At 55.5% G+C, this 11,473-nt stretch overlaps 3 protein-coding genes across 3 annotated transcripts; 1 reads left to right on the top strand and 2 right to left on the bottom strand.

The window, feature by feature from the left end:
* Positions 1–535: 535 nt before the first annotated feature.
* SPBR_00908 (20S proteasome subunit beta 2) lies at positions 536–1,442 on the top strand (the record flags this gene model as incomplete). Its single annotated transcript, XM_040759227.1, has 2 exons — positions 536–661; positions 738–1,442. 2 exons carry the CDS (start codon positions 536–538, stop codon positions 1,440–1,442), a joined length of 831 nt encoding a protein of 276 aa, XP_040618401.1.
* Positions 1,443–2,463: 1,021 nt separating this feature from the next.
* On the bottom strand, positions 2,464–5,083 carry SPBR_00203 (cell cycle inhibitor protein; the record flags this gene model as incomplete). The annotated part of the gene is made up of 2 exons (XM_040758523.1): positions 2,464–2,587; positions 2,655–5,083. The coding sequence occupies 2 exons, from the start codon at positions 5,081–5,083 to the stop codon at positions 2,464–2,466; spliced, it is 2,553 nt and encodes an 850-aa protein (XP_040618400.1).
* A 4,585-nt stretch (positions 5,084–9,668) lies between these two features.
* On the bottom strand, positions 9,669–11,121 carry SPBR_00581 (uncharacterized protein; the record flags this gene model as incomplete). The annotated part of the gene is made up of 2 exons (XM_040758900.1): positions 9,669–9,842; positions 9,937–11,121. The coding sequence occupies 2 exons, from the start codon at positions 11,119–11,121 to the stop codon at positions 9,669–9,671; spliced, it is 1,359 nt and encodes a 452-aa protein (XP_040618399.1).
* Between the last annotated feature and the right edge of the window lie 352 nt (positions 11,122–11,473).

Here is an 11,473-nt window from a genome sequence, read left to right as displayed (position 1 = left end):
AGCAAAGCTTAGCACTCTAGCCACCAAAATCCATTCCCTGAACCAACAGGCAGTGTCACGTGCAGAGCTTGAGATCAGCTTCCCAAAGTGGGTCATGAGCTTGCAAAGCACCAATCAAAAGGCTAGTGTGCATTACTGGTCCAGGCAAAGGGGGAAGGCGCGTCTCAAGCTGTTGAGGTTGGAAGGCAGCTTTTTAGCCTCGTCATCCGTAGCAGTAGGCAAAGACCCAAGCGGACGGAGCTGCAACGAGGCATCACCACCAGACCATCGTCACCCAAACCACCCTCTTCTGCGCGCAACCACCATCGACCATCGACCATCCTCGCGCGACGATCAGCCCCAGACGTTGATTGTCTTCCGAATTGATAGGTTCATATAGAGCCTCCGTCATTGTCAGCGTCGCCACGGCCGTACAAAAGAAGCATCCACATCAGCACCAGCTAGGCCACTGTCCATCGGTTCGCCTTTCGCATCCAAACGGACCCCCCGTCCGTTAAACCACCGCGCTCTCACCTTGCCATCTCCATCCGTGACCATGCCTGGTTTCGACTTCTCCAACTACAACCGCAATGCGGCCCTGCATGCCCGCGGTGTGCCCCTGCCGAAGGCGACAAGCACAGGCACAACTATTGTCGGCTGCATCTTTGATGGCGGCGTTGTGGTGCGTTTGCGCCATGGTCTCCATCTGTTTTGACCCACGTCCACCAGCTGACAATCGCTATATTCTCTCTCTCTAGATTGCCGCCGATACACGTGCCACGTCCGGCCCCATTGTCGCCGACAAGAACTGCGAGAAGCTGCACTACATCGCGCCGCAGATTTGGTGTGCTGGTGCCGGTACCGCCGCCGATACCGAGTTTACGACCGCCATCATCTCGTCGCAGCTCGAGCTGCACTCCTTGTCGACGGGCCGCAAGCCGCGCGTTGTCACCTGCATGACCATGCTGAAGCAGCACCTGTTCCGGTACCAAGGCCACATTGGCGCGTACCTTGTCGTGGCCGGCGTTGACCCCACGGGCACGCACCTGTTCACAGTGCACGCACACGGCAGCACAGACAAGCTGCCGTACGTGACGATGGGGTCGGGTTCGCTGGCGGCCATGTCCGTGTTCGAGACCAAGTGGAAGCCGCAGGCGCTGACGCGCGACGAGGCCGTGGAGCTGTGCAGCGAGGCCATCAAGGCAGGTATTTTCAACGATCTGGGTTCTGGTAGCAACGTCGATGTAGCAGTGATTACCAAGGACAAGACGACGCTGCTACGCAACTACATCCGTCCCAACGAGCGGGTGCCGAAGCTGCGCAACTACGTCTTCCCGCGGGGCACAACGGCCGTGCTCAACGAGAAAATCACCATTCGCAAAGAGGACATGGGCAACTTTGTCACCGTTCACGACTTGCCGGAACAGGCGGAGGAGACGGAGTCGATGGAGGTCGACCCATAGAGGAAAAGCCAAGCCGCAGGGTAGGTAGTTGATGGGAGAAGCATGAAACGTTCCGTGGCGTGGGTGGGCAAGGAGAAATGCCATTGGTTGTACTCGGAAGCCAGTAAGCAGCGCTCAACTTGATAGTCAGGGGCGTTTCCGGTCCTCGTTGATACTTCCACGACATTTCATCAATGCTGTAAATCCAGTGTATTACCAGTTATAACCAGTTATAAATCAAAGTGGCCAAGCAAAAATGACGTGCCAACATACGAGCATCCGACCAGCATGTACTACATCGTACTCCGTGAAGATTTTGGTGCCAGTTCAAGTCGAGGTGGGTTGCGTGAAAAGCAACCACGCAACAGGGCGCGGCTTTCTCTCCAAAACGGACTCGGTGTATTAAGCCCAGCAGTAATCAACCAGACGCTACAGTGATCCCCAGCATTCATGATAGGGACAATGCGAGATAGTACAAAGCCGTCTGTCGAATCCACAGTGGCGGCATATAATTGAAAGGAAGATACAGAACGAAAGGGCAAACCGTCTGCACATGGCTTGACCATTAGCTTTTCTCAAATCCTGCCAAGCGCAGCACATGAACAGCGCCGACTGGGCACATATGTCGGCGAGGCCAGACATGGTGCTCCAAGAAGTAGAAAGAAGAAAACTAAACAATAAAAGTAGTACGCTTAGGCGTCTCGTACAGTTGAATAGAGTGCGTAAATGAGAGGTGGAACTGAAACAAAGAGGGAAGCTAGAGTCCCGTAAATAGATAACTCCTGTCCATGAATCGGGGTAAAAGTCGAAGTCGAATGAAAAAATGCAGATGGCAAATAAAAATAAAAAGTAACACACAAACATTTGCAGCATAATGGTCGTACTAAAATCATGACTGACAGAAAAGTAAGATAAAGAGGAGTAAAGGGGTATGAAAAACGACGTTTTGTTGAAGTAGGGGAGAACGAGCGTGAGAGAAATTAAAAAGTGACGGGGCACCGAAGAACGTCTCGGCAGAAACCGTAGACACGCTGCGCAGGTTTTATGAGCTGTGCTTGATGCCAAAGATGTTTCTGGACCGGGACTTGGACCGAGCCTTGTCGTCTTTGCTGAACTTTGGGGACTTAACAGACTCTTTGTCGTCGTTGTATTTGGATTTGTAGATCCTGTAAAGTAGTGTCAGTACGTGACGATGTCTAGAACAATCAAAGACGTTCAAATGGTGATACGTACCAGCTGTTGCCAACCATGCTCATGCCCTTTGCTTCCGCTTGGCGGTAGAACTTGGAACTTGTCTTCAGGTTCTTCTTGCAGCCAATGCCTTGGGCATAGCAGAATCCAGCCTCGGCGAGGGCGTCCACGTCACCCCACGATCCGGCAATTTCAAAACAGCGCAGGGCGAGAGCCCGGTCTTGCTCGATGCCCCAACCATTCATGTAGCTGACGCCCAGCTCGTAAATGCTGAGGGCAAACTGGGCCTTGCGCGTCTTGCGCTCCAGTGCATCGACGTTCTTGCCTTTTTGAAGAAGAGCCTCGTCGTCAGCAATCTCAATGCTAGCGCAGTCGGCGGCCTTGCGCAGCCATTCGGCACCCTCCCTCGGGTTAGCACGCATACCCCAGCCATGACGGCACGCCAGGGCGTACAGCAGCATGCCTGTCGGGTGGCCCTGGCGAGCAGCGTGGCGCAAGTGGTAAGTCGACTCGTTCAGAAGACCCTGTTCATGAAGCGACACGGCCTTGTCGACGTGCTCTTCAGCCGGGATATCCGCGGCGGACGCCAGCGAGTTCATCGACCGAGCCTTGATAGTCGTGTTCGAGTCCGTTGTACCGCCTGTATTTGTGGTTGTCACCGACATGGGCGTTCTCCCACGGGACGGGGGCTCTTGCGGGTGTGCAATCAACGCACGGCCTCTCGTGTCTTCGAACGAACGCCCGCCTTCGGTTGAAGGCCGGCTGGGGTTCGGAGACGGCTGGGAGGTCGGAGCCAGAATCTCCGTGCTGAGCTTAGTGCGCTCCAGGGACGGCCGTGCAAAGGATCCGGCTCCCGAGCTGGATGGACGCGTTGGTGGCGATGGTGGTGCTTGACCGCCTAGAGAAAGCGTGTGCAAGCTGCTTGGTGCGATCATCTGTTCCAACTGGGACGAGGCTGGAGGCAGATTGTCCGCAGTCTGGTTGGCAGATCGTTGAAGCACCTTACCTCGCGGCAGAGTGAATTTGGAATAGATGTACGAAGACGCCGCGGGAAGGCTGTTATCCGGTGCGGACGACGAGGCAGCTGGTGGGTCCGGGAAGCCCTCGCTGTGCGTGCTGATCGGCGTGTTGGCAGAATCATCGGCAAGAACAAGAGACGACTGGCTATAGGAAGTGTGACTGTCGGAAGACGCCTGGCGGGCCGGACTCTCAAGTCCTGGTGTACCAACCCGACTGAGAGGACGTGAGAAATTAAACGAAGGACGTGGCAGCGGTGCAGACATGTCGGAGCCAAAGGACGGAGATCTGTGGAAAGAGCCGTAACCGGGTGAGGCAATTCCGCTCATGCCACTGCTGTTGGACAATTTCCTGGGAGCACCACCCAATGAATGGAGGGAAGACGACATGGTGCCGTGGCCATCCTCGTCAGTCGTCTCCAGCGATGACGACAAAATGCTCGATGAGCGCTTCGGGAACAATGGTCGCGGCGGAGCCAGCCCTCCTGATGAGGGGTCATGCATATTCCGAGAGCCGGCATACTTTTCAGGAGAATGTGTCGAGGGATTCAGGCCCGATGGTGTGTAGGGTGAAGGTTGAGAGGTCGGCGTTTGGTGGTATGGGAGTGTTTGCTGGAGTGGTGGTAGGTTGTGCTTGGGCTTCGGCTGTATATGGGGCTGTTGCGACTCAGGTGTCGACGACTCAGGTGTCAACTGGCGCAACCGCAGGTCTTGCGATGACGTCGACCGCAGGACGTGCTCGGGCAGTTGCAAGGCCTGTGTCTGATGTGGCTTGGTCTCAGCCTGGATTTCAGACGCTTCCGACTCCAACATTGACAACGCGGCTTCCTTTTCGCGAGACGCTTCAGAGGCATCGTCTGGAAATGGCGATGGCGACCGGTCTCGCCGTGCGCCAAATAGACCTCGCTCCTGCTCATCCTCGGCTTCAATAATACCAGACCGCGTCCGCATCAGCCTCTCGCGCTCACGGGCGAACGCAGGTAGAGGTGGTGGGCCCGCCTCCACATCTGAGCTAGGCGAGATATGGCTCATCCGAGGGTGCATGGACCGTGGCCGCACGGCAGGGACTTCGACTTCAGGTGTTGATCCAAAACCAGTGGGCGTTATGGGCTGCGAGGAAGAAGACGATACCTGGGTTGGATTGTTTGGGGTATCTCCATTGTCATCGTCAGAGTAGGAGTCGTATGACATGGAGCGAAAGTAATCTGAGCGACCCTGCACGACGAGAGGGCTCTTCATCGTCAGCGGCGGTAGACGGCTCACTCTCTTGTCAGCTTTTGCACTCTCCTCCAGCTGCTTTGCCAGCATGCGGCTTTGGAGGGCGAATGCATCGAGAGGCGAGAGCTCGGGCGGGGCTTCACCGGCGACATGAAGTCGCGGCGATTTAAGCGGCCGCGAGAGCGACGCCTGCGATTGTGACCGCAGGTCGATGAAATTTGGCCGTGGTGCGGACATCTTGTTGCGTAATGGAGTTCTCTGGTGACGTGGGGATGGCCTTTGTGAGGAAAAAAAAACTATGGGTATCGTAAACAAACGACCCGGCCAGCCGATGAGGAAATTTAAAAGTATTCTGCACGCGGCAAAAGTGTCCAGCGTCTCGAGAGATCTGGCTGGCGACGTTTGGCAAACCTGTTGTTCAGGGGAAACAACCTCCTGATGGGACGGTGGGACGGTGGAGGGAGAAAGAAAGAAAAGACGTCAGGTGTCGCCCCGATCTATTTTTGTGGCATACACAGTCTCAATGCGCCTCCGTCCAGACCAACTCGAAGCGTCAACACCAGCCAAGCAAGGAGTGGGCTGTCCGCGTCAAAGAAACTGCATCAGTCGTCAACGCAGGGCGGCTGGGCAAAGCAAAGAGAAACGACCGACCAGGCAGTGAAAGCGAATGGTGCATAGAGGCGTGTCAACTGTTTCGTCGATAAGAGGCCAAGAAAGGTCGATTATTGTGGCTTGCTACGAATGAGTTTGACAGTCGTTGAGAAGAAAATAAAAAGAAAACACGTGGTGGTGTACTGGCTACCTTGTCGGCAGGTTTGCAAGATGTCGGTTTGTTGCGGTTTGTTGTTGTTTTCCGGATCAACGGCTGTCGCATGAATCTGAAGTCAGACCAAACACTGTAAGAACGCAAGGCGAAAACGGTAGAATGCGTTGAGCAATGCTGATCGGCGCGCGGAAAAAAAGGAACGACTGCGAAGCGTGTAACAGACTGGTTATCGAGGAGACCTGTTCTGCGATAGTGTCGTGGTTTCCTGTATCAGTGATGTCGGGCAAACCGGTGCATGGCGCTTTGTCATCCGGCGAGTTTGGTGGGCGCGACGATGGTAGTCTAGCTGCAAGATGCTGGCGGAGAGGCGACAATCGAATCGAAAAAAGGGCGTCGAAAGAGTTGTCGAATGAAAAGAGCGTGATGATGGTCTGCCAGTGCGAGCGACTAAAGGGGCGGCAGAACCAGAAGAAGCGAGACGAGTGTCGTCGAGGGACGAGCGTGCGGGAGAACAAAAACCGAAGAAAAGAAGGAGGGAAGAAGGACGCAGTGCTACCAAGGTGGTGAGTCCTCCCGTCTGCCGAACCGGTATGTACTCTGCTTGTCAAAGAAAGGGGGGGAGGACAAAACGCACTTAATATGTGAGAGTAGTATTGTCGAAATGGCGAGTGCGGACGGGGAAGGGGTACAGGGGCAGGAACGGGTATGCACAACGGAAGAGAGTTAAGACGGGGAGAGAAGGAAAGGCGAAGGAATGGAGATGGAGAAACGGGAGGGACGTTGGTGATGACGATCTGAAGGGACAAGGGGCGAGGGGCGTCCAGACGGAGGATACGTCGTAGAAAGAGCGGTGCAAGCAAACAGAGCGCGATGTCGACAAGCAGTGGCGACAAGGTGTAGAACACCGGCCGAGGTTAGACAAGAACGGGCAGGGGTAGCGTGCAGCGCATGACGCTCTGGAGGGCCGTTCTGTTTGAAGTGGTGATGTTTGAGCGTTCTGTGTTTATGGGAATTGACCGCCGCCTGGCAGCTTTCGCTGGGCAGTATTTCGTTTGGAGCCTGCCGTGTCGCTCGGACGCAGGACGCAGTGCACGCGATCGATCGGGCAGAGGATTTGATGGCAGAAGCCTGCTGTGGTTGGATGACGGCGAATGGGGGGAGACACGAAGAGGAAACGGGAGAAAAGAGGCGAAAGGCCAATGGCTACAAAGGCCTACGAGAAAAGGAGGACATCATAGGCAGATAGGCTGCTAGGGTGCTGGGCTGTGGAATACGAGCAGCGACTCAGTGGAGAGGGGAAACGTCGATCGCAACAGGAAAGAGCAACCTAGGGGGCCGCCAAGACAAACGACAAATTTGCAAGAGTGGTTCGAGTGGCTCCAGGAAGGCGTTGGAGGCACTGGGGGCGAAGGGAAGAAGGGGCGACCAACGGGAGCAATACGGGGTGCATAACAGTAGGGGCCTTGAAAAGCGGCCCAGGGCCCGTTGACATGCGATTGCTGGTGCAGGCGATGAGTAGTACAGGCGTAACAGCGACTTTGGGCAGTGGGGCGCCTGCCATAATTTCGTTCCTTCCTTTGCACTCGGCCGGAGCCTGACTACTGGCAAGTGCGTGGGCCTGACCCACTTGGGGCAGGTGCGCCGAATACAGAAGTACAACATGCACACGTCGAAGGGAAGGCTTGACCAACAAGGCGTGGAGAAGTGGAAGGAGCCGCAAATCATGCTCCAGAACTGAGGGCAGCGAGAGAAGATGGGGACACTTGCACTTTGCTTGCTTGTCTGTGTAGTCTCGGTGGCGATTCAGTCACGACCGAGTACGACGTAAGACGTACGCTATCCTGAACAAGGTATTATTATTGATTCTTGTGGATGTTGGCCTTCCGTCATGGCCCAGTGACGGCCAGGCTCCCGTTCTGGACTGCATTACTGCATTGGCGAAAGCCAAGGTGCAAGAGCAGGTGGCGCACAGCCGCGCATGAGGATGGACCAAAGATGTGATAAAATGTCATGTGCTTATGTTTGCAGGTGTTCTGGTTCGGTTATTATCCTGTCTCTACAACGTAAAAATGCGCTATCTGTTGTTGGCTCTTTCTATCGGTCGTTGGCTCTTTCCTCGTGTAGCATAAGCGGCCGACCGGCTTCGGTGGCCTTTGGGCAGTTGCTACTTTGGGACCGGGCACGGCCGCGAGCCACCAGCGCCGCTTCAGGGGCAAAGGATAAATATAGACAGCTAACACAGTCTTCAAGACGCTGCCTGGCGCGATCTTACAGTACGTCGTACCTTTACAGTCGACCGCGGTGCCTGCGCGTTCCAGACACCTGTCCAAGGGAAATTTCACGCGTCAGTCAATTGCTTCATAGAACCTTCTACCGGCAAGCGCGACACAGCGTGTGCGACGAGGCCATGCCGTTGTGGGAAAGAGGAGAGAGAGTGATGCGGGTGTCGCCGAGGAGGGCAGGAGCCAAGAAGAACGCAAAGAGGCGGCCGGTTGTCCAAGACGCGATGATTTCAATCGCCTTTCACGTTTTGTGATTTGATGTTTAATTTGGCTGCAGGAACCAAAACTGCCAGGGGGACATTGTTTATTGGATGGAAATGTCACGGCAAGTGCAGGGTGCAGGTGGTGGTGGTGGGGATTTGCCCTCCTTAACGCAGGTACGCTACTTTTCGGGGCCTGTGGCAAGGGTCCAACCAAGGTAGTGCGCGGGACAAGGAAGGCACGTTACAGGGTCGTGGCTTGAGAGAACCACTCATCTGCGAATAAGCAACCAGACACACCATATGAAGTGCAAAAGCAAAACAACGGACGACTGTGCACCTGCTTTTGCGTGCTGTGCATATGCAGGCCGATCCTCATGGGGGCGCAACCACCTTGTGCTGCTGACTATGCCGTGGTTCGTCTCCAGAATATTCCGTATGTGACTACAAGGAAACAAAACGAAACGTACGCAGAAAAAAACGGCGTGTGCAGCTAAACGACGTAAAGTGGAAAACCGGATGAAAGGGCCTTCGAAACCATGTTGGTGGTTCGGAGGAGCTTGTCCAGATCAATACTAGCGGGCGTCGGGGTGCAGCAGCTGGAGATGATCATCAGGCGGCCAGAAAGTTGATCACGAGATACGGTGCATATAGTTGTACCTGGAGACTGAATTGTTCATGGCTTGAAGATGGACGATGCACGAGAATCAGCAAACCCCAATTTTTCTTTGACAGACAGCGTCCACATCGGCCACATCAGTCTAAATTGGCCAATGACTTGTAACTAGTTGTACACACATGACCGTCGGCATACTCACGAGACCTAGTCTCCAAGTGTACTCCATCTAGGCGTGGCCAGTGAGGATACAATACATTGTGGTAGCATGGCAGACTTCTCTGAAAACAATCTGTATGGTAGTCTACAACGTCGTCATGCAATTTTGCTGCCAGGCCAATGAGCATGTCAAAAGGACGAGAAAAAACTAGGAAACCAAGACAAGAATGTATTCTTCCGCGCGTCCACTGGAATGGCGAGAACGTACAAAGTACAATGCAATCTCACCTCACGACATCCAAAACGCGCCGATGACCAACAGGACGCGAATGGCAGCAGTCAACAAAAGAAGGGTCCAAAAACCTGTTTCAGCTTGTTTTGTGGAGCGTGGAGCGCGACACAAGAAGACGAGACTAGGTAGGAAAGATAGTGGGACAGCAGTGTAGATCCAATTTGCGATACCGCATGGTTACGTAGCAAACGAAAATTGCATGCGCGGATTTGAAAAGGCTGCTTCGGTGATGTAATTTTGACCCTCGTGTCACTCTGCGTCTACAGTACCGAAAGTACGTTCTTTCAGCAAAATAAAACGATATATTCACTCTCTTTTCATAACCCAATAACAGCGACAAACGACAAAAGAAAAGGATCCCAGCCTGAACGCCTTGGGGAATGCATGCAACCCAAAAACCACCAAATATAAGACGATCACCGTGAAACTAGACCCTCATATCCCGCTTTGTACGGTTTGTGTCTTGTCAACCCACACTGCTCGCCACAACGACTCCTGTCTCTCTCGCTACAAGTCCTTAGACCGCAGTTTCTTCAGCCGAGTCGCACCCTCAAAGACAGTCCGATCCACCGCGGCAGCGACAGTGAGCGTTCCGCCGATAATGGCACACAGGCCGGCCAGGAAGCCCGCAAAAGTCTTGGCCCGCTCCTCACGGTTGACAACCTTCATCGGCGAGATATCCTGCAGAAAACGTTAGCAAAAAAAACGCCCAAAACATAAACAGCACAACAAAAGGGGGGGGGATACGTCAGGCGACCAGAAACAGAAAACATACATAGCTAAAGAACACGCCGGGAATGCCACCTCGGGCGTGCATGCGCTCCTTGTGGCCCTCGGCCGCATCGTCGCCGCCCTGCAGGCTCCGCTTGTGGCTCGTCACCGAGTACTGATGCGTCTCAACGCTGCCGTCGGCCAGCACGCCGTAGGAGCCAACGTCCGAGTCGGTGGACCGGTCGTCGTGCATGTAGCCTCGGAACGTCTTCTCCCAGCCCAGCGCCAGGTACGACGTCGGCACGATCTTGACAAAGTACATGTAGTTGAAGTTGGGGTCCGTGGTCTCCTGGACCACGCCGTCGAGCGGGTTGACGTGGTGGTTGGTCCACGGCAGCGCATTGGTCGACGACGACTTGCCGCCGCCGCCGCCGCCGCCGCCCAGCTTCTTGACAATGGCCTCGGGGATCTGCGGACCGAAGCGCAGCGAGTGGACAGTGTGCGTGAACGAGTGCATCTGCGGCACCGGCATGTCCCAGTAGTTCTTGAGGTCGTGCACGTGCATGTTGCCGTTGCTGAAGCTGCGGCCGGGCGCAATGTGGAAGTTGCCGACGACCTTGTTCACGCGCAGGGCGCCCTCGATGCGGCAGCCCTCGTGGCGCTGCTCGTCGAGGCGCTCGGCAAAGTGCTCGCGCTCGCACTGCTCGACGTTCTCGCCGCGGCCAAACGCCCACGAGGAGGCGGCGTACGCCTCGCGCACCTCGTCACACGTGTTGCAGCAGCCCGGCTTGGCGGCGTGCGCAGGCGGCTGGGCACCGTAACAGGGGCCGCAGTAGTTCGGGTCCAGGTGCGACGCCACCTCGTCGGCGGCGTGCAGGTTGAGGTCCTTGGCGTCGATCTCGGCGCCACCCTCGTGCTGTGGCTTGAGGCGGACCATGCGCACGCCGTGCTGGACGCCGTGCTGCTGTTCGCCTGACACATCCATGACGTCGAGCGTCAGCAGCTCGCAAGGGATCTTTGGGAAGGTGATGTTGAGGTGGATCTCCATGCGCTCGCCACGGCCCTTGTCGACAACCAGCTCCGGGTGGACGACGATGCGCCGATAGTCAATCCACTCGCCCCAGGCCAGGTAGAGCACGACGATCAGCGAGACGATAGTGACGATGCCGCCCGAGGTGGTGCGGATGCGGGCATCCTCCACGGTCTTGGTGAAGGCATCAAGCCTTGTGAAGCGGGACTTGGCCGGCATGGCGCTGGTGCTGTTCGCAGGAAAGCAAAGTCGGAGGGTGGTCGGAAACGAACAACAACTCGCAAATTGTTCCACAAGGAGTCAAAGGTAGGAAATCACGGGGGGATCGATTGGACGGCGGCAAAGGGAGCGAGATCGACAATCGAGAGGCTGGTGATATACGGGTCGCGCAGTCCCAAGAAGGCTATCGCTAGAGAGCCACGGAGATGGGACCTGGGTCGAACAGACGATGACTATGAAAGAAGTAAAGAGAGGCGTTCCCAGCAGAGCGTCTTGGTCGTCAGCGTTCTCGACTGTGCAAAGCGCCTCGTTGTTGTCGCAAGGAAGGACGGAGGTCAGGTCAAAGGGGGTC

Source organism: Sporothrix brasiliensis, assembly GCF_000820605.1.
Source record: "Sporothrix brasiliensis 5110 chromosome Unknown Cont19, whole genome shotgun sequence".
Taxonomy (NCBI): domain Eukaryota; kingdom Fungi; phylum Ascomycota; class Sordariomycetes; order Ophiostomatales; family Ophiostomataceae; genus Sporothrix; species Sporothrix brasiliensis.
This window is presented reverse-complemented; position numbering and strand designations above follow the sequence as displayed.